The sequence below is a fragment of the Oxyura jamaicensis genome, chromosome Z (assembly GCF_011077185.1).
Source record: "Oxyura jamaicensis isolate SHBP4307 breed ruddy duck chromosome Z, BPBGC_Ojam_1.0, whole genome shotgun sequence".
Lineage (NCBI taxonomy): Eukaryota > Metazoa > Chordata > Aves > Anseriformes > Anatidae > Oxyura > Oxyura jamaicensis.
The window spans coordinates 22,405,459-22,427,496 of record NC_048926.1 but is presented as its reverse complement, the minus strand read 5'-3'; the positions used below and the strand labels follow the sequence as shown (position 1 = coordinate 22,427,496).

The following is a 22,038-nucleotide window of genomic DNA, read 5'->3' as shown; positions in this document are numbered from 1 at the left end:
TTCAATTTTAGAACATGTTTATTTTCTTAATTTTCAGTTAGGTACTCCAAGAACCTGCTGAATATTTTCTTTCCTGCCATATATCTTTTTCAACAGGTACTGGAACAAATACTTATGCTGTGACAGTATTCACAAAAAAGAAAACAAGGACTATTTTTACCATTAATTCTTACCTATAGTTCTTCAACAGGTTAATCTCCTACCTGCTATTTAATTCAATGAAATTAAAAAAAACACACACACAAACCCTTCCCACCCCCCCCAAACAGCTGATACATAAAGCTCCCATTCCTTCTTCCTTCACCCCCTACCTGTCCTTGAATAAAAGGTATCCTTTGATATTGTACCATAGTTGTATCTACCAGTGGTATCCAAGTATTAATTTAGTCTGTCACTAAAGTGGATTTCCTCAAATTATTCTACAGAAAGTCCTCTGACGTAACTGGCACCAAAACAGGGATAATATTTAAGCAATGGTATTACAATTGCCATACATGGCACTATTCTTTATCATATATGCACGTAAGAACTACTCTCTTTTCTACACTTCCACTTACAGTTCCTTTTTTAACGTGTCCAATGACTGCATTCAGTATATTGCCAACAAGAGCTTATATTCATTTAGTGACAGTATGATTCCCAGAAGCTTTTCAGAGCCACTACTTTGTATAATATGGTGACAGATTTCATATACAAGTTCCAGATACTATATTTTTTAATTTGCCAAACTGGTTATTGATCAAGCTCAGAGATTCAAGAGAATCCATGACATTTTCTAACAATTGTTATGCTTTCTACTTTCTAATTTGTATTAAAAATGATATGATAAATGATACAGAGTGGAGTAATGGAAATTTTTCTGGCAATGACTTTATATTTTCTTTCAGATTTTTTATATTGTTTGAGAACTGGACTAAGAACCCACTCCAGAAATGTGTCTAGCAACTCCAGAGTACTTAAAAGCCTGCCTTTTTTTTTTTTTTTCAGTTCAGCTAAATCCTTATGCACTAAAAATGCAATTTACCCATTATATACTTAACAATTTGTGTGCATTTAGTAAGAAATGGAATATAAAATTATTCTGACAAAAGTGGGCTTCTGAAGATCCCATTTTGCTAAGGTTTATGAAGAAGAAATATGGAACCGACTTCTTTAAGTTCCGCTGGTATCATTTGGAAGAGGTGTAGAAGTTTGAAGTCAATACCTTTGAGTTCAGAGTTAATCATGTGTACCTTTAAGTACCTTTCCAAGTTGGACAGTCAGGAATACTTTCCATTTTGGAGGTCAGAATATGTAGGTCCCCATTAAAGAATTAAATCAGTTATTTGAAAAAAAATATTTCTAATGCCTGCTCAACTATGTATATGTAACTAAAGAACATTTGAAAGAACAAATGCCACCTGTCTAATTTATTTATATACTAGCATCCTTTCATTCTTAGGGAAAACTAATTTTCTGGGGAAAAAAAACAAAACACAATATTTCAACAATATATCCACCTGAAACACAAAACTACTGAACAACTTTAAAACTGTGTTGTTAACTGGAGCTCCACACAACACCTGCTATATTATACTCTTACCTTCCTTTTCTTTGGGTTTTAAAGCCTGCTCTTCTTTTTTTTGCTTTGCCTCCAGCAGTTCACGTTTCAGCTGTCGTGCTTCTTTCCGTAGCTCCTCACTGCAAAGGGAAAAATATTTACAATAATTTAATCTTTTAGGAATGTAAAGCCACTCAGGAGAAACAGAATCAAAATTAATGGGCAGTAAATCTCTGATATAAACAAAGAGAATGTACTGACTCACTGATGCTAGGAAGATGGCTTAAAAATCAATTAAAACCCAGAAAAGTTCATATTTTCATTAGCAAAGACAACAAAAGAATGTAACAGATGACTTATTTTAAAAGCCCATTAGAAATATGTCAAGGATATGAATAATAAAACAAAGAACTCCCATCTGTATTTTTAATTTAATATTGTAATATTTAGCTATAGAACCACACAAAGAGATTTTGAAAGAGAGGCAGTACCAAATAAATATTACATGTATTCTCTAATTCAGTTTACTGAAGTAATAAATTCTAGCATCCTGGGTTTCTTAGATGGACAGACAATGTAGTAGCTACATAATGAAGACATGACAAGTATATAAGGAAAAAATATTACATATGAAAATTAATTTAGTTTTAAAATGTTACAACAAATAACCAGAAATAACTAGAAAGAAGAAACCAAAAGTTTGCAAGACTGTGTATTTACATCAAATACAATGTCTGTCTTCGCTGAATCACAAGATAGCTGAGGTTGGAATGGATGTCTGAATCCAGTCCAAGTGACCTTCTCAAAGCAGGGCCAATCAGAGCAGGTTGCTTAGGGTGCTGTCCAGTCAGGACTTCAAATATCCAGAGATGGAGTCTCCACAACCTCTCTGGGTAACCTGTTCCACTGCTTGACCACCCTCAATGTGAAAAATCTTTTTTTGTACATTTAAATGGAATTTCTTGAATTTCAGTTCATGTCTACTCGTGCCAATCTAATCATTACCAGTATTAAAGAACTGGTAACTGCTTCAAGTTTTTCTGTGTTAGAATTTGTTTATTTTCCACTTTTTGCAAAATGTAAGTTTTGATTTATTTAGTATTCAAAGTCAGTACATAACAGAAATAGCTACAATGCAGGAATATGCCATGCAAGAACCTTCCTGCAGCTCTGTTACCACAATGTTACTTTCCTTAAGCAAACTTGAAATTATGGGATGATGACATCTTTCAAATTTTATTTTCATTTGTGTATGTACAAAGACAGAGCTTGCGAAAAGTACTAGAAAAAGAAGTCCGACATTGCGAAGGTACTCAAAAAACCAACCACTGCAGTAAATATTAATTTTAAATTGGCAGAAATGATACTGAGGAAGATTAACAACTTTTACATGAGAATACGGTTCTATTTTTCTATACTGATCTAAAAAAAAAAACAAAAACAAAAGCCAAGGGAAGTGTTAGGAAACTTTTTTAACCCAAATAACTCCCTAACATTTATATAAATTTTGGATAATGCAGTAAGCAAGCTGTATCACTACAGCAATCTAGTATATTACAAGAACGTATTTCTTACAGAATTCTGGCAAAATAACATGCATATCAATTAAAGTTACACATCTGAAATATTTATAGCAATAGAAGTTAAAAAGATGTATTCAGTTCTCATTAAAAGTGGCAGCAAAAAACTTGTGAAGATATTCCAGGTGCGTGGGAACTATAGGACTTTCTTCTCTATATTTCCAAAGTATGCTGCCATGTACAATACAACTCTGCTCTCTTTCTTCCTCCTGGAATAAACTAATTCTTCTTTGCAACTCAGCAAGAGTGGGTTACAAATGGCACTTAGAATACAACAGTCCAGCACATCAAGATGCTTTCTGTAAGAGGGACGCACTCTCAGTCATCTTAAAGTACTGCAGAATGAGAAGAACCTCTCTCTTGATAACTGTTCAGCATTCCTGTCTCTTGTTTTTCCAGTGGAAAGAGGTTTTCTGTACAGAACACAGAAGGTCCTAATTCCTTTAGAGCCTAATTATAAAATAATTTTTCAAGCTCCCTCTATGATCAGTACTAGGTCAAAATAGGACTTGCTATTTGGCTTCCAGAGTACAGACTCTAAACTTCCTACATTTTTTATTCCTAGGGTCACTTCACAAAGTTAGGTAGGTGAGGAAGGCAATTCAAAAAACCTACATGCTGAGGAGGAAGCCCCAAGAACTGATTAATTGGAAAGCCAGAAGCCAAACTTACTGGTGAAGAATGAGAAATAACCAATTTCTTGAAATGGAAAACCATGAAATTGATGAAGTACAGCATAATCAACATAAGGGTCTACAAATCAGCCTGTACCTGCACCCTTCATATTTAAAGCATAGGTCCTTGTGTGCAGTAAATTTGCTGACATTTTATAAACCTTAGCTTTTCTCAGCTTGTAGGCACTGCACTGTTGCCTCTTGTCACTGGAAAGTTTCTGTCACTACAGAGCCATAGTCTGATGTAGGCTCTTCTCACTGCCTTCTTGGTCCCACTGTTATTATACAGACTCTTCTCTTGCTCTCACTCAATTTTCTTCCTCTTCTTTCCCCTTCCTGTAGTCTGGAATATTTCCTCCCTCCCTCAGCACAGACTTCCAAAACAGGTGCAATCATCTCCCCAGCCTACTCATCCCCTCATCCACAAATGGAATGCAACAAAATAAAACACAACTTCATTTTTGCTTCCTGAAATGGCAGTACAAGTATTACATACAAATAATTTCCTTCCCGAATTTAATTTTTTGAAATTGTTGAAATGCAACTCATTGTTTAAAAATTCTAATCTTTAATCTCCATATTTTGCAAAGAGCACTTCAGTAAAATCACTTAAGTACAAAGCTGGATTCTGGCTTGTAGATACTCCTTCTAAACATGGACCAAATTTCCAAATAACAGTGATTTTTATTGCTTTTGGATGTTAAGTACATTTTACAGTAAATAAAAGCCATAACTTTCCATAACTTCTGAAATACTAGCTAGCACTAGCTTATATGTAAACAACAGTTTTTAACCTTTTATCTGAAGTTGCTTACCCTAAGTATTTTTCTCCAGTTACTACAATCTCTTGTCTACATAACCCTTGGTATCTTTTTCTGACTGAAGTCCTGAAAGATAACAGCTGTTAAACAACTTTAGAAAAGGCTTATACTATTCTAGGGCCAAGCATAATGCTCATCAGCTATCTCAACCATCTGTTCCATATTCAAGATCAAGCAAAAAATAACTCTGTGTATATGTGTACGTGTGTATATATGCATGCATATGTGTAATAAATTATATATTGAATATTTCTGAAAACAAGAATTATAGACAGTATTACTTTTCTCCAGCATTGCCAAAACTCTCTAGGAAAGTTAGATCCAAGAAGCACAATGAGAAAAAAATGCAGAAAATTAAGAAAAACAGTTTCAGAAGAAAATGTGTAACTCCAGAATTCTTAGTTGACTTAGAAAGAATTAAATGGTTTTAACTAGAAAATCTTAAAGGGATCAAGTCTAGGAATTCATTTGAATTCTTGGTTCAACTGGGGATCAGTATGTATCAGTTTGACAGATCGGAACTCCACAATCTAGATATTATGAAAACTTGGGGCACTACAAGTTGATCTCTCATTTCACCTTTAAGACACCATGCATGGGGAAACTATCATCTCTCCTACACTGTTACCTCAGTCACTACTCAGGTTTCTCTTCAGCAAGCTAAGTAATTTATATTTCTTTACGTTCTTCTTAAAATAAATTATGTTTTCCTAGCTTTAATCACTTCTCTTTACCTCAGAACTCCCTGCAGCATTTCTACAATCCTGTTGCAACACAGACCTCAAAATTAGACACACTGAGGGGTGCTAACATTCCAGTAGTGCTCTGCTGATTGCATACTTAGTACCTTAGCTTTAATTCACAATGGAATTCAATGAAATACAAAAGAATACAATGTCATGACTTCACTGAGCACTCACATTATTTCCCCAAATGACTCTAAATCCATCTCTTACCCAATTCTTTCCAAGATGCCACTCAGAGGTTGTACTATGTGGCAGATACGACCTGCATTTATGATTTCCAACTGTATAACCTGGCATTTGGTTGTACTGTAAGATTTCTGTTGCGGTCTGACCACTTGCTATTCACAGAATCACACAGAATCATCTAGGCTGGAGGAGACCTCCAAGATCACCGAGTCCAACTTCTGACCTAACACTTAACAAGTCCTCCACTAAACCATATCCCTAAGCTCTACATCTAAATGTCTTTTAAAGACCTCCAGGAATAGTGACTCAACCACTTCCCTGGGCAGCCTATTCCAATGGCTAACATTTCAGTAAAGAAGTTCTTCCCAATATCCAACCTAAACCTCCCCTGGCGCAACTTTAGCCCATTCCCCCTCATCCTGTCACCAGGCATGTGGGAGAATAGACCAACCCCCACCTCACTACAGCCTCCTTTAAGGTACCTGTAGAGTGTGATAAGGTTGCCCCTGAGCCTCCTCTCCTCCAGGCTGAACAATCCCAGCTCCCTCAGCCACTCCTTGTAAGACTTGTTCTCCAGACCCCTCGCCAGCTTTGTTGACCTCGTCTGGACTTGCTCGAGCACCTCCATGTCCTTCTTGTAGTGAGGGGCCCAAAACTGAACACAGTACTCGAGGTGCAGCCTCACCAGAGCAAAGGGGCAAAATCCTGGACTTGCTGGCCACGCTGTTTCTTATACAAGCCAGGATGCTGCTGGCCTTCTTGGCCGCCTGAGCACACTGCTGGCTCATATTCAGCCAACTGTCAACCACTACTCCCAGGTCCTTCTCTGCCAGGCAGCTTTCTAACCACACATCTCCCAGCCTGTAGCACTGCTTGGGGTTGTTTTGCCTCAGGTGCAGGACCCGGCACTTGGCGTTGTTGAACTTCATACAGTTCATACTGTATGAACTGTACAACTTCATACAGCTGGCCTCAGCCCATCGGCCCAGCCTATTCAGATCCTCCTGCAGAGCCTTCCTACCCTCGAGCAGATCGACAGATGCACCGAACTTGGCGTCATTTACAAACTTACTGAGGGTACACTCGATCCCCTCGTCCACATCATTGATAACGATATTAAAGAGGACTGGCCCCAGTACTGAGCCCTGGGGGACTCCAATAGTGACCGGCCTCCAACTGGATTTAACTCCATTCACCACTAATCTTTGGGCCCAGCTACCCAAAAGGCAACATAGTTAATCTACTAATTATATATATATCATAGAACAGCTTGGGATGGAAAGGTCCTTAAATACCATCCAGTTCCAAAACCCCTGCATGGGCTACATACTAGACCAGGTTGCTCAAAGCCCCATCCAATCTGGTCTTGAACACTTCCAAGGATGGGGCATCCACAAGTTCTCTGGGCAACCTGTTCCAGTGCCTCACCACTCTCTGTGAAAATAATTTCTTCCTAATATCTAATCCAAACCCACTCTCTTGTAATTTAAACCTATTCTGCGTTGTATTGAGATTGTCTGTCTGAGCAAAAAGTTTCTTTCCATCTTCTTTATAAACTCCCCTCTAAATATTGAAAAGCTGCAATGAGATCACCCTGGAGCCTTCTCTTTTGTAGGGTGGACAGTCCCAGCTCTCTCTGCCATTCATAGGAGAGGTGCTCCAGCCCCTTGAACATTCTCGTGGTTCTTATTCTAATAGGCCCATTTCCTTCTTGTGCTGCCCCCTGAACTGAATGCAGCACTCCAGATGGTCTCACAAGAACAGAACAGAGGGGGAGAATCACCTCCTTCCATCTGCTGGCCATGCTTCTCTTGATGCATCCCAGGGTATGTGGTTGGCTTTCGGGGCTGCAAGCACACATTGCTGGCTCATGTTGAGCTTCTCATCAACCAACACCCCCAGGTTCTTTTCCTCAGGGCTGCTCTCAATTCATTCTCTGCCCAGCCTGTATTGGTGCTTGGGATTGCCCCGATCCAGGAGCAGGACCTTGCACTAGGCCTTGTTGAACTGCATGATGTTTGCAGAGACCCACAGGCCTGCCCTGGTCCCTCTGGATAGCATCCCTTCCTTCCAGCATGTCGACCACACCACACAGCTTGGTGTCATTAGCAAACTTGTTGAGAGCACCCTATCCCACTGTCCATGTCACTGACAAAGATGTTAAACAGCGCCCATCCCAATACTGACCCCTGAGGAACACCACCTGGACATTGAGCCATTGACTGCAACTCTTCGAGTGCGACCACCCAGCCAATTCCTTACCCACTGAGTGGTCCATATGTCAAATCTATGTCTCTCCAATTTAAGGACAAGGATATTATGGAGGACAGTGTCAAACGCTTTTCGCAAGTCCAGTTAGATGATGACAGTTGCTCTTCCCCTATCCAACAATGCTGTAACCCTGTCACAGCATACCTTTGGTCATATTTAGATTATGAAATGGCCGTTCTCCAATTCTTTGTAATCTCTTTAATGATCCTGTTTTTATTAAAAACTAACATTTGTAGAACAGAAAACATTCAATTTTTCACCAAAGTCCTTGCATTTAAGTTAGCTAGGCCTCCTGTCTATAAATGTTTAATTTAAAAAGATGTTGCCCAACTTCTCCCTTGACAGTGTACATGAACTTTTTATTCTACTCACATGCACTACTTTCCACACCTAGAACATAAACACTTATTGAATATTTTGTTTGTTTTCTATATAATGATTTTGCTACCTTAATGGCCAGCTGAACTTGATCCAGCAGAAAGTCAATGCCGTTCTGGCCTGCACCAGAAATAGTGTGGCCAGCGACACTGCTGTGACCTAGGGAAGTGATTGTCCCCTTGTACAAGGCAGTGGTAAGACCGCACCTTGAATATAGTGTTTTGGGACCCTCACTACAAGAAGGATGTTGAGATGTTGGAATGTTTTAAGAAAAGAGCAACAAAATTGGTGAATGGACTAGAAAACAAGACTTAAGAGAAGTAGCCAAAGGAATTGGCATTGTTTAGTCTGGAGAGGAGGAGGCTTAAGGGAGACCTCATCACTTTCTACAACTAAGATGATGTTGGAGCGAGAAGGGTGTTGGTGTCTTTTCTCATGTGACAAGTGATATGACAGAAGGAAATGGCCTCAATTTGTGCCAAGTGTGACTTAGGAAGAATTTCTTCATGGAGAGGGTGGTCAAGCATTGGAACAGTCTGCCCAGGGAAGAGGTGGAGTCCCCATCCCTGGAGGTATTTAAGAGACATGGTGGTAAGGGAAAAGATTTAGTGATGGGACTTTGGTTAGGTTGATGGCTGGACTTTATGATCTTAAAAGTCTTTTTGAACCTAGACAATTATATGATTCTATATAGCAGATGACTCTATACATAACCTACCTAGATTTTTTTCCCCTGCCTTTTTAATTTAAACTGTTTCAGAAATGCCTGTTTGCTTGCTTTAAGCCTCATGGTGATTTCATCAATATTCCACTGACTCTTTTGGCCTTTCTATTTGGTATAGGTGTTTTATTTTGAAACATTCTTTGCTATATCCTTTTGCTTTTTCACTGATTTTGTATTTATTTTAAACCAGAATGTTTCCTCCCCAGTTTGACTTTATTTCACATCCAAACTGGGCATCCCTGAACAATTGTTATATTTTGGTAACACTCTATTCTGTCTTTAATTTTCCAACTGAGTTGCATAAATTAAATGAAATCCAATCATGAACTCAATTTCACTGCTAACCTCTAAGCCAGCAATAAAGTAGATCAACATATTTTGAACAATTCAGCTTGCACCTAATGACTAAGTAGCTTTCTGTGCTTCAGCACAGCAGATGTGCCTTGCAGTTTCATATACTGTGTAGCAAAAGCAGGCCACATGCATACAGAAGTATTGGAAAATCTTTCAATGTTCCTCTATACTCTGTGATCACAAGGCAAAAAGATTATTTTCATTGACTGTCTTAATACAAAAACTGCATGAGTTTCTTGTCTCCAGATCTAAGACTGTTCCAGAGATTAGTGTAACAAGTCACATGAAGGAAGAATACCCTACAACCTTAGTCATCCATATGGCTGGATAGACTCCATGAACAACTGAATGGAGATTGCCTGACCTCCTGTAACCCTCCCACTGAATTCGAAAGAAAGTGTATTTTGGTGGATCAAGATTCCATCCTCATGAAATGCAATGAGAACCAGCAGACTGAACACCAGACTAAAAAATAAAAACGTAACTCTTGCTTCTGCACAAAGGATCTGCCCCCAAAATTGGTAAACACACATTTGGTATACCACACCCTTAGCTGAAGAGCTGTGACCAAGCACAGCTCCAAAAACTCATGGAGTTTCGGTAACTTATCCCTTCAATTTCAATATTAGTTGGTTTCTGGCTTGGTTAAAAGCCTGTGGAAAGCCCACTTGTACTGCTTGTTTACTATACGACATCTTTCATCTCTGAGCATTCAGCTGTATTAAAGCTAAATTATTATTAAAGCTTTATATTTCAATGAACTTTTATCTTAATAACAGGGTTTTATACAGTTATCTTTAAATCATGATACAGTCCATGCTTCTGCTTTCTAATAAATCTACTTTTTTTCTTTTGTATTTTATAATGCTAGGAATAAACAATTAATAAGGAATATAACCAATTGGGAATTTAGTTAAATATTCTAAGTTAAATGAATAAACTTGTTTCTAAGTGCCAAATACTGAAGGTGTCTTGCAAAAAATACTAAGGTGTCTTCTGAACTCACTGATCAGCTTCCTAAATTAAAAACAAGTTATTTATTCGACACTTCGGCACAAGAAAAGGCAACTGATTACAGAAGTAAACAGTAATTGTGATATTGGTGTAACCATAGGATTATACTTCCTACACACAAACACAAAACGACCTCTCTTTCTATATATGTATATATCTATTTGTACTTGTGTGCTCATGCAGACATGTATATATATTATAATAATTGACTATATAAAATCTGTAACTAATAAAATGTATTTGGTACACTGTATTAGGTTTACATGGCCCCCCAAAAGGGACCTGCTGCTGGCCACAGCCAAGCCAGACAGCAGTGCTGGCTTGGCCGCTGGGAGAGCAGATTGAAGAAAGGGGAAAAAAAACAACTGCTGTGCAACAGCAGCTGGGAGAGAGAAGTAAGAAGATGCCCCGCAGACCTGCAGGTCAACACAGCAGAAGGGCAGGAGGAGCTCCAGGCAGGCAGCAGCAGTTCCCCTGCGGCCTGTGGAGAGGCCCCTGGTGGAGCAGGCTGTCCCCCTGCAGCCCATGGGTCCCACACGGAGCAGATCTCCACGCTGCAGCCCCTGGAGGAGGCCCCGCTGGAGCAGGTGGATGTGGCCTGGAGGAGGCTGCGGCCCATGGAGAGCCCCCGCAGGAGCAGGCCCCGGGCCGGAGCTGCAGCCCGTGGAGAGGAGCCCACGCAGGAGCAGGGGTCTGGGGGGAGCTGCCGCCCACCCGTGGGGGTGTGGTGGTTTTACCGTGCTAGGCAGCTGAACGCCACAACCGCTCTCTCACTCCCCCTCCTTAGATGAGGAGGGGAAGAAGTAAAGGAAAGAACAACTCAAGGGTTGAGATAAGGATAATTTAATTAAAGGGAAAAAAAAATATTAAGGAAATATTATTATTAATTAAACAATTCAACTAAAGGGAAAAAAGGGAAAGAGGAAAAGGGAGGGGGAAAGGGAATAACAAAACAAAACAAAGCTATGTGGAAGTGCAGAGGAAAGAAATTACTCTCTACTTCCACAAATGAGCGATGCTTGACCACGTCCTTGAAGCAGGGCCTCAACACACGTAGCCGGTGTTCGGGAGGAGGACAGACGTTTTCGCAACGAGAGCCCACCCCTCCCCTCTTCTTCCTTTTTCCACCTTTTATTGCTGAGTGTGACATCACATGGTATGGAATATCCCTTTGGGTGGTTTAGGTCAGCTGCCCTGGTGATGTTTCTCTCTCACATTTTGCCCACTCCCTAGGAGGGTCAGAGAGAGTCCTGATGCTGTGCCAGCACTGCTCAGCAGCAGACACAACACCGGTGTGATACCACTGCTGTTCTAGCTACAAGTGCAGAGCACAGCACTGTATGGGCTGCTGCAGGGAAAGTAACATCCCAGCCAGACCCAGTACAGGGGGACCCTCTAAATTCCACCTAAGTTCCCAGAGAGGGGCTTGAGGTTAGTCTAGCACACAGCCATTCACTGATCTTGGTACAACACTAAATGATGCCACTTTCTTTCAAAACTCTATTGCTCATCTGGCGTGGAAAATACATAGATAGTCTTACAGTCAGGATTCACTCAGAAAATTGTGAATTTATAGTAAAGAAGCTACTTAGTGACTGAACAACTGAAACAAGATGATGGTGTATTTTCCATCAATGGATTTGGTATTTCTCTAAAAGGTATGCTTTAGTTGAAGCAAGAATTAATTTGGGTAAGTGCTGTTTTCTGTAGTAATCAGTATTGAAATGCCATCATGTTTGATGACATGTTATTTCCTTTCCTCTTCTTATGATATTATAATCACATTTTTTTTTTTTTTTTTTTTTTTTTTTTTTTTTTTTTTTTTTTTAAAGGCCATTTCCTGTCATTTGTTTGTGCTAGCTTTTCATTCAGTAGCAGCAGAGGACAATTACTAACTGGCTATACATAAATGATAAAATTATCAAGTAACTGCTGCTCAAAATAAACATATCACAACAAGAAAAAAAAAAAAGAAATATGTTTAAAAAGTCCTTTTAAAATGTTATAAATAATATAGGCATGTGAAGACTGTCACATAAAAATGTTTGTATAGTGTTTGCATGAACACCATCCTTTAACATCTGTCAGTTTAAATTTTTCCTTACACTGATTTCCAAGGTAATCTATTCTAGAAATTATGTATGTATACCTATATAATAAAATCAATACTAAAGTACTCTAACACTGCTCATGTGAATTTCATAGCAGAAAGAATTATGTTAATTTAGCTTAGACAAAAATAAAATTAAGCTGTAGTACAGTATTATCTCTTCATTTCCAACCTAAATGATTCTATGATTCATAATGTAAGCTAACAATCTGGAAAGAGATTCTGGATTAAATTCCTTCCTATTACAGGCAGCCACATTCCTTTTCCAAAATGTATTAATTCCATAAGAAGTACATTCCATCAGCTCTTATTATTAATGATAATTTTCAATGCCTATTATATCAATAATAGCTATGAAATGTCACTCTAGAACTGATAAACTGATATCTCAGTAGTATCAGGGGCAATGAAGAAGAATCCCTGTTAAGGTGTCAGCTTTTGATTTCTGCTATATATTCTTAAAAAATGCTTAACTTCCTGTTTAAGAATTTCACCTCTAAGTTAAAATATAAACAGAGTTTCCAAATAGAGATCTCTAATGACAGATGAAAGCAATATAAAATATCATGTTTGTACAACTAACTGGTAGCTAGAATGTGAGAAAGATCAAGGGAAATGACTGTTCTACAATGTCACAATTTTAGTATTTTCTGATACTCCCCTTTCTGCCCTTTGGGGTATCTGCAGAACATTCAATTCTTGGAATGGACAGTAAATTCCCATTTGGCATATAGATCTAAGGCTTTTCTAGGGTTCAAGAATCCTGTTTTATATGGATTATATTACCATTCATCTCTGGCGGTGCAAGAATTTTACAACTGAAAAATGAAAATGAAAATTGAAAATTATGGGTTTGGAATATACACCTTGTCTTTTTGCCAGCCTTGTTTTGCTGCAGGAGTCAGGCAGATGTCTGTCTGTCTTCTGCAGATGGTACATCACAGTCATATCTCACATATGAAGGTGATATAAAAATAGCAGAAGACATTCAGCAGGTCTTGACATTAGAAACCTGTAAACTAAATATTTTGATGTAAGTGCTGAGCCATGCATGGACACCTGTGCTAACACTAATGCTAACAGTTACTGTTGTTTCTTGACTTTAACAGTACTTGCTATATTACAGTTTGCAATTAGCACTATAACTCTTTGTTTAAAAAACTTCTTCACTGAAAGAGTTTATGGATGAATTACCAGTATTTATATGTATTTTATCTAGGACTATTGAATGATTTCAGTGCTGAAATCTGGTATGATTGGCTTGTTTATTAGAGACTACATTGGCAAACATTGCTCTCTACATTCCCATAAACCTGAGTATAAGTAAGTGCATCACATAATTAGAATACACATTACCTGAATCTTTATTTTAATATAATTATGCATGCTGGACTATAAACTGCATTTTATGTTAGCCGTCTCAGTACTGGGCAATGAATTCTAATAGGCTGAGATTGATGAAGAATGTTACCATTTTACTCTGTTGGAAGAAGCTTAACAGAACAGCCAGGCCTACAAACTGAGCATGAAATATAAACATGTGCAAGAAGAAAGGCATTAAGGGAACAGCAATATATTTCATTAGGGCAACTAAGACAGCTGGAGAGGAAAAGAAAAAACACAAGTTTCAGAGCACATGAACTCTTCTTCAGCTAGTTTATTTTTCTTTCACAGTTAGCTTAATAAAAAGTATTAGCTTTCCCTACAAGGCTTGCTTCACTTGTATTGTTCAGCCACCAGTTATGCTGCCAGAAACTACAAATATATACTTTAAGGCATGTATAGAAGCATTTATCATAGTTTTATCTTAAGGCTGATTTTGTACACTATCTGTACTTCAATTTTCACAGCAGATTCTGGAACAGACATAAGAACCTAACTTTTCCCAATGTAAAAGAAGAACCTACCTTTGGCTAATGCAGGATAGGCCAATGTAACATTGTTAAACTAAAAAGAATAAGCAGAAAAACTCGATGAGACTGCCAACATCTCTCATCCAGAACAATGGTGTATCTTTGTCTATTGCAAATGCATAGCTTCATGTGTGATAAAAGTGCATTTGCCTTTTTTTTCTTTGTTGTCACACAGCTTAGCACATTGGTTACTCACAGTTGTGATTAACAGGATATTGTCCTCATCTGTCACTTCCATATGATGGCTTGCATTAAGAATTTTTGTTTTAGTCCCCTATGGTATAATCTTAAAACTGTTAAACTTCACTCTATTTTTACAAATCAAGCTTTTGAGATAATTAATTTTTCCATTAGGACATTCCTATCTAACTTACTTCTACCTCATTAACATAACCTTCCAGCCTCATACTGTCTAGAAGTTTCATTTAACAAAAATTGTGGTTCCTGTCCCCCACATTTAAAGTGTTACTGAAAACTTTTTTAAAAAAATTACTTTTGATGAGAAAGATCCTAGAGACAAGTTCGTCTGGCATAATCTCCTTTAGCAAACCAATTCAGCATATTTGTCTATTAGCCACTTATCTTTGTCTTTAGTTATTCTTACTTACAAATCTAGAACATTGTATTACATTGTTCAGTCTTGGAAAAAGCAAACCAAATTCATCATTCATTCTGATAATTTAGGATGGTTTCACTGGATGAGTCAGAGAAGTTCCAATATCTTAGATAAAAGTACTAAATGCTTTAGAAATAACATACGTGGTTCCTGTAAAAACAACAGAAGTCTTAGATGTAGTGCAAAGCTCATAAAAAAGGCAAGGAATTAGTATGACTAAACAACAAAGTTTAAGAGGTTATTTAAACCAAATAAATTTATATCTGTAAAATTAAACCTACGGCTGTCAGAATAGATTGTGGAAGGTCATACATTAGAAGATGTATAAAAGGACCTATGTTGAGGTTCAAAGAGGAAACAGATGAAGGTATTAATGCTAAAATGATTGAATTAACTAAAACAACAAAACATAAAAGAAGTAAGAGGTCACCAGGTCACATGGGATTAAAGGGAATAATAAAGGAAAACAAAACCACTGCTGATAAGATAAATGATTTATCTGTCAACTTTCTCAAGAGAAGATGCTAGGGAGGTAACTCTTTAAGAACTTGATCTGATATGGAGATAAACATGAGATACTACCCGAGCCAGAGGTATCAAAAGAAGAGTTATCAACCAATTAAAATGTGATAAAACTTCAGAGAACATCCTCTGGAAGGAGCTCAAGAACAACTATTCCCCTAACTCACCTTAAAAACAATGTTCTATCAAATAATCTGATAGTAACAAATACCATACCTTTACAACAAAAGAGATGACCAAGGAAAGCCGGTAAAAATTTCTCGTGAATAGTTTCAAATAAATAATAAATACCATCTGAAATAGGGAGTCTGTATGCTGTTTCACTACTCCAGTAGTTGCATCAAAATGAAAGTGTGGATGAACAGAGTAATGGACAACAAGGTGAAGAGCTTTAGATATTCAAAAAATCTTTTAGCAAGCGCCCATTAAAGTACTATTAGAGAAGACAAATGATAAGAAATAGATTGAAAACAATACACAGTAAAAAAAAAAAAAAAAGTTAATCTTAGAGAAGAATAAGTAGATACTTTTCAATACAGCCAAGGGTAACAATTCAAGTTAAAAAAACTCTACAAAACTGGAATGAGGTACTTGATAGCAACATATCTGGAATATCCAATCAGGAGACCAGTTAAGTCCAGAAAAAATATGGTGATTTTCTACAGTTTTAGCTGAGGAATACAGAATGGAATAAATGGTCACAATCAGCTTATCAGAAATTCTTATGAAATTCCCTTACAAAATTGAAGGAGACTCTCCAGAGGGAAAAGTGTATGCTTTTTATGTCTTACACAGCTCTAATATTTCAGAACAAGGTCATGAAAAGACTCTGAGCATTATTAGCAACAACTCAGGGAAGAACATTACTATGTAGTTGTGGAAAACAAAATCATAAAATGCATTAAGTGTTAAAATACATTTTTAAGGAGGATAATGCAACAAGTATTACAGTGGCTCTCAAAGAAGCAACAATATGGTTCATTTGAGAATACTATATAAAACATTGGACAACCCATGTCACAATGGTCAACACAGTCATACAAAAAGTTCCAGAAAGGATGACAAAAACTATTTCCACCATTAAAAATTCCCTCTGACATAAAAAATGGAATTTAATTTCAGAAAGAAGGTGAGACTTTTCTACATAAAAAAGGGTAGAACAAATACTGCAGAGGTCTGAGTCAAGGATACATTCGATAAAATCTCAGTAAATTATATTAATAAAATATTTTTCATTTTTTCAGATGAGACCAGACAACTCTTTCGCACATTATTAATTTGCACCAAAAATCTTTGGATGATTAAAAGCATCTCAGACATTTAAACTGGAAGCTGGAACATCTTTTTAGAATAATTAATGCTAAAAATTAATCTCATAAGAAATGTACGATTTCATTCCTTGGGACCATCTAATTACACATCAGCTTACTCCTATTGCTGATAGATTCCTCTCCCACTTCTCTAAGACAAATGATGCTAGCCCAGTTCTACTTGCCAATTTCTACATCATCAATCGAGGCAAAACCACTTAGGACAGCAGCACATGCCTAATGGAGATTGTCCTCTCCAAGTCTCATTCTGACCCTCCATTTTATGAAAAGTGTCATCAGTGGTCATTATTACTAAGTACCAAAACATTTATATCAGCATCAGAGCCTTCAAAAGAAAATAAATGTGAGGAAAGATGGAAATAAGTTTCTATTTGCTTTGTAATACCTGTATACTCTTGGACATTTTAAATATCTAAATGGACAGATTAAACTAAGAGCACAATAGATGCCAATTACATATCACTGTTTCTTGGAAATTGGATAAAACACTTGCTCTGACTCTCGCCTGCTGTTACCCAACATCTGATAAAAATTTATAACAGATGGAAATGATTGCAAAGTGAACAGCACTCCCTTCATGTTCTCCATTCTGCTGATTTAATCACAAACACACTGAATCTGATAGTAATGAAACAATAGACTTGTTGTTGATGAGATCACCAAATGGCTTCCATAAAAACCTATCAGACACTGTAAAATATAGTCAACCACAGACATACAGAATCCTTTTCTGACCTGTTGTATCACCTGTCTACACAAAATCCTAAGTTCTGCCATTCAAGCAGCCTCAAATAAAACAAATAGTCAGCTTTACTTAATTTGTAATTATATTCAGATTCAAAAAAGAAAATCTTGCCAAAAATGTTTCATAGTAAGCTGACCTAGACATTTTTATATTTTAGCATCCTTCCCTATTATGAAACTACAACAGTATTCCCAAGTGAGTCTGCTCTGCAATCTCTATATAATGCATACTTTAAACAAATCATATTCAAATGCTCTGCTACTGCAAACTACTACTGAGAGCTAGGTTTGAGTATACAGTAGTTCTATTAACTTTAGAAAAGGCTCAAAGTTAAGCACATGCTGAAGTACTTGCAAGATCAGTGCCAAATTGACTGGAATATCAGTTAAACATTCTACTGGATCTACCTATTCACTTCCTGAAGTAAATACAGATAAGGCTCAAAGTGGACAGATCTCTGAAGAGAAACAATGTACCTTAATTCTTCTAAAACCTCAGCAATTTATATGAAACAACAACAATTTATAAAAATTGCTTTTCTGTACATAAAAGTGTCATCATTTTAATGTCAGTTTAAGGACTGATTTGCAGAATGTTTCAATTCTAGAAGCAATCACTGAGCCTCATTCAAAGTTAGCAAAAACTGCCTCTTTCCTTACTATTTTAGCCTCAAAGGATCCAGCAGGGTGATTCATCCAGCCTGAGGATCCTTCCTGGCTGCCCCTTTTCCTAGGGGCTCCTCTGATCCAGACAAGGGAGAGCAGACTGGAAAGAATTTTTCTGGCAGCATGAAAAGAACCTAGCTGGAGCACTGCTTTCCCCAAGCCCTCTTTTGTCACATGAAGGGACCACATGCATATGATGCAACGGGGGAGGGATGCAGGACTGTCAGGGAAAGTCAAACGCTAGGAGTTCCATCGTCAGAACAATTTTTTCTGGCCCACATTATAGTTCTTGTCTAGGTATGAGGGGTTCCCTAAGACGGAGAGTGCTAGGTGTCTGCTGGATGATATGCTCTGGTAGCTGAAACCTATTCTTTGTTTTCATTTTCCTGTTTATGGCAGGAAAATGTAGGCACACACAGGAAATGCAGCACTTCAGAGAATTAATCTTCAAAAATGGGAACAACACATTCACAATAGGCCAAGTAATATCACAGGAAAGGATTACTGTTTATAGTCATTCTCTATCTCTGTTGAAACTTTGTTGCTTACTCTCCAGTCAAGCACCATAGCTCAATCTCCAACTGTGTCTGTCTCAGAACCCAACAGTGATTAAGAGGACATTTTAAGAACACCTTATCCAATTGGGATTTCAGTGAAAATGTGCCATCAAGTCCCTCTGTCTGTCCAGTGAAAGAGGAGATCCCTCATGTTTCACCAATTCCAAAGTTCGTTCATGATTCAGAGTCCAGCAATTACAGATGCTGGATATGGAAATATATGGAAGGCAAATAAGAACATAAAAAGAGATTTGCAACAGCCTGAAAATGATACCCAATCAAATATGAGACAGAAATGTATTCAACAGAACATAAACCTGCTTTGGCAAGGGGGGTTGGACCCGATGATCACTTGAGGTCCCTTCCAACCCCTACAATTCTGTGATTCTGTGATAAGCTATAGGAGTTAGTCACTATTTTTCATATGAAGAGCACCTGAAGGTGTTAAATGAAACTATAAGACAGCAGATTTAAAACAAGCAAAAGGAAATATTGTCCACACTATTTAAAATTAAATTGAGGAATGCCACATGATTTCAGAGCCCAAAAGACTGGGTTCAAAGCAGCTAGATATGTTCACAGAATTAAAATACAACAAAGACCATTAACAACAGATGAAATTATTATTACTTTTTTTACTAAACAAGGCTTAAACTTTAGATTCTGGAAACAGGAAAAGCTCCCTAGTAGTATCCTAGTAGAATGGTTTGGGTTGGAAGAGACCCTGAAGATCACCTAATTCCAACCCTCCTACTATGGAATCCTAGACCTACCCTGTTTCTTGTCATGATCCGAGACAGGCTATTTGGCTAAATGGATCTAATTCAGCACAGTTTATTCTTAAATCAATGATGACTTCTAATACTCTGACATTTTTTTAACTTAGAATTAGCAGCACGTAAATGTAGAGTATATTTTCCATATTGGAGAGGTCTCTTTCTAGAGGTGCACAAATACTTTTTTTTTTTTTTTAATTTATTTTTGGGTGAAATATCTCTTATGCAAAAATATTCCTCAGAGAAAATTATATGTCATTTTCTGTTTTTGAAGGATAGGCATTTGCACAGCTCTAAAAAAGATCAGTGTTTTTTTTATGTAACTGGAAAAACTTGGTAAAACTTTGAAGCAACAGCTGTGGGATATGTAAAGTTAAAACAAAAACAAAAATAAATTTCTAATTATGTAATGCATGGATGGTAAAATAAGGAAGGAATTTAATAGACACTGGGTGTATTTTCAAACACAATCAGTACCTGACCCAGTATTAGGACCCAGTATTAATGCCTGTGGAGTTCTTCCATTGAGCCATTAACATGTGACAGTTATGCCACAGCTGATGCAGAGTTATCCAGTGAATGCCTGGACAATAGAATTAATTACACTGATGCAGTCACAGTCAGAAAATCTCCCCCAGACTCTCACAGTGCATCAACCATGTATTCCAGTGTGCCTAGCATACTCAGTGCATCTGGTGTATTTATTTCAACTACAAAATTAATCACAAAAATCACCAAAATATCAGCTTCACACTAGCAGACTAGTAAAAAAGAATTCAGCAAATTAAAGTGATTGTTCCTATAGCAACTATTAAAATCTATGACATGAAAAACAAAAAGTAAGGTTTATTAACTAATAGTTATAAATGAATAAAAAGTATTTCACAGGAAAAATCTTTATTCTTAAGTAAGAAGCACAACCTGAGCTCTAGGTTATTTTACAGTAGAATATTTGAGCTGATCTGCTCCTTACACCAGATGGATTTCACATTCTTATGAAGTAGCCCCATCTCTAATCTCTTCCTTTACCCTCTCACTTGAAGAAAGAATGGCTCCAAAATGCCTCTCACATTATTATCTCACATCTGCACATCAATTAAGCATGGAGCACATGAGGGCCAGAAAAAACATTTTGGCATCTCTTTAGACTGAGTAAAAAGTATTTTCAAATTGAGCTAAAGAAAGTTTTAAAGAAATTCAAATAAAATTGAAAAGATGTTTTATTTTTGCCGTAGATCTCAAACTGGACCTGAATAGTATGATGTAATAAAGCGTCACTTCAGATGATCATCTTACTCCCAGATGTAATTTAAAACACTTTTTCCAATTTAAAGAGCAAAGCAGGTAATTGAATAATACTGAATATTACTTGTTTCAAATCTGGTTTATGATGTTCACCATTATCTTTTATTCTACTTACTATAGAGAGAGCTGATTGGCATAATTAACCAATTAATTATTTCCATTATAAGTACAGGCTCCAAACCTGAATTTTTCTACTTTGCTTTGCATGCAATTCTCTAAGTTTTCTTTTTCTTACTAAAATTACTGGCAGAAAACTTTTATTGCCAGCCAATACTAATGAAGATAAATAATACAACGAAGAAGAAAAGATCAAGAGATCATAGCAAAGAGTAGTCCTACAGTGTATAATAACAAGTTTGTTAATACTTTTTACTAGGGTGCGTCTTCTGTTTTAGATTGTCATACTTTTTTTAATACACCTGTTATTCATTGCTAGAATAAACAAAGGTTACTGGAACACAGCAAAGGTGTCCCATAGTCTTCAACAATACTTCTTTACACAAACCAAACAAAAGATAAGTATTTAAATAGCAGCTCTCATTTTTAGCATAAAACACACACATAATAATAAATAATAAATACACAGAAATTTATATTTTTTTTTCCTTTAAAATTCATAGCTACTGAGAGGAATATTAGTTACTTTTCCTTTATCACTGTTAGCATTCTGATGTCTGTTTTTCATTTGTTGATTAGTCAATAAAATCAAATTCCTATTTTCACTCATCTACTAACGATGATAATTTAATATTGTCAAATAAGGAATGTCAGTTGAAATTTTATGTAAAGCTTTTTCTCATGGTTTTAAGTCACCATAAGTCAAATTCTCACAAAACAGATGTGACAGTTCATCTATTTTTAAATGATGAATAGAGAGTTCATCTGTTTAAAAATAGTTTGCATTAGGAATGACAGCCATCCATCTGTAACAAAATATTATCCTAAATATATTTTCTATCTGTAATATCCATGCATTTTCCCAAGAAAACAATTATTATTTTTTTTTTAATAGATGCCAGTAAACAGAAGGTATGGCCAAGACTTCACATTCTACAGACCTACATGCAGACAAAGAAAGTGAGTAAGACTAAAGAAAGCTGAGGGCAATCACTTGACTTGAATAAAAGTATTATGGATTTAAGAAATACTCACTTCAGAGTTAATAGACTATTGAGAATAATGGTAGTTTATTCCTGAAGTTAACCAGTAA

General features: G+C 36.9%; 1 protein-coding gene across 1 annotated transcript in view; it reads right to left on the bottom strand.

The window, feature by feature from the left end:
* CWC27 (CWC27 spliceosome associated cyclophilin) overlaps positions 1–22,038 on the bottom strand; it is a 126,346-nt gene that overhangs the window by 36,328 nt on the left and 67,980 nt on the right. Inside the window, exon 11 of the mRNA XM_035309109.1 lies at positions 1,583–1,680. Coding sequence (XP_035165000.1) covers positions 1,583–1,680 — 98 coding nt within the window. The remainder of the gene's footprint in view (positions 1–1,582; positions 1,681–22,038) is intronic.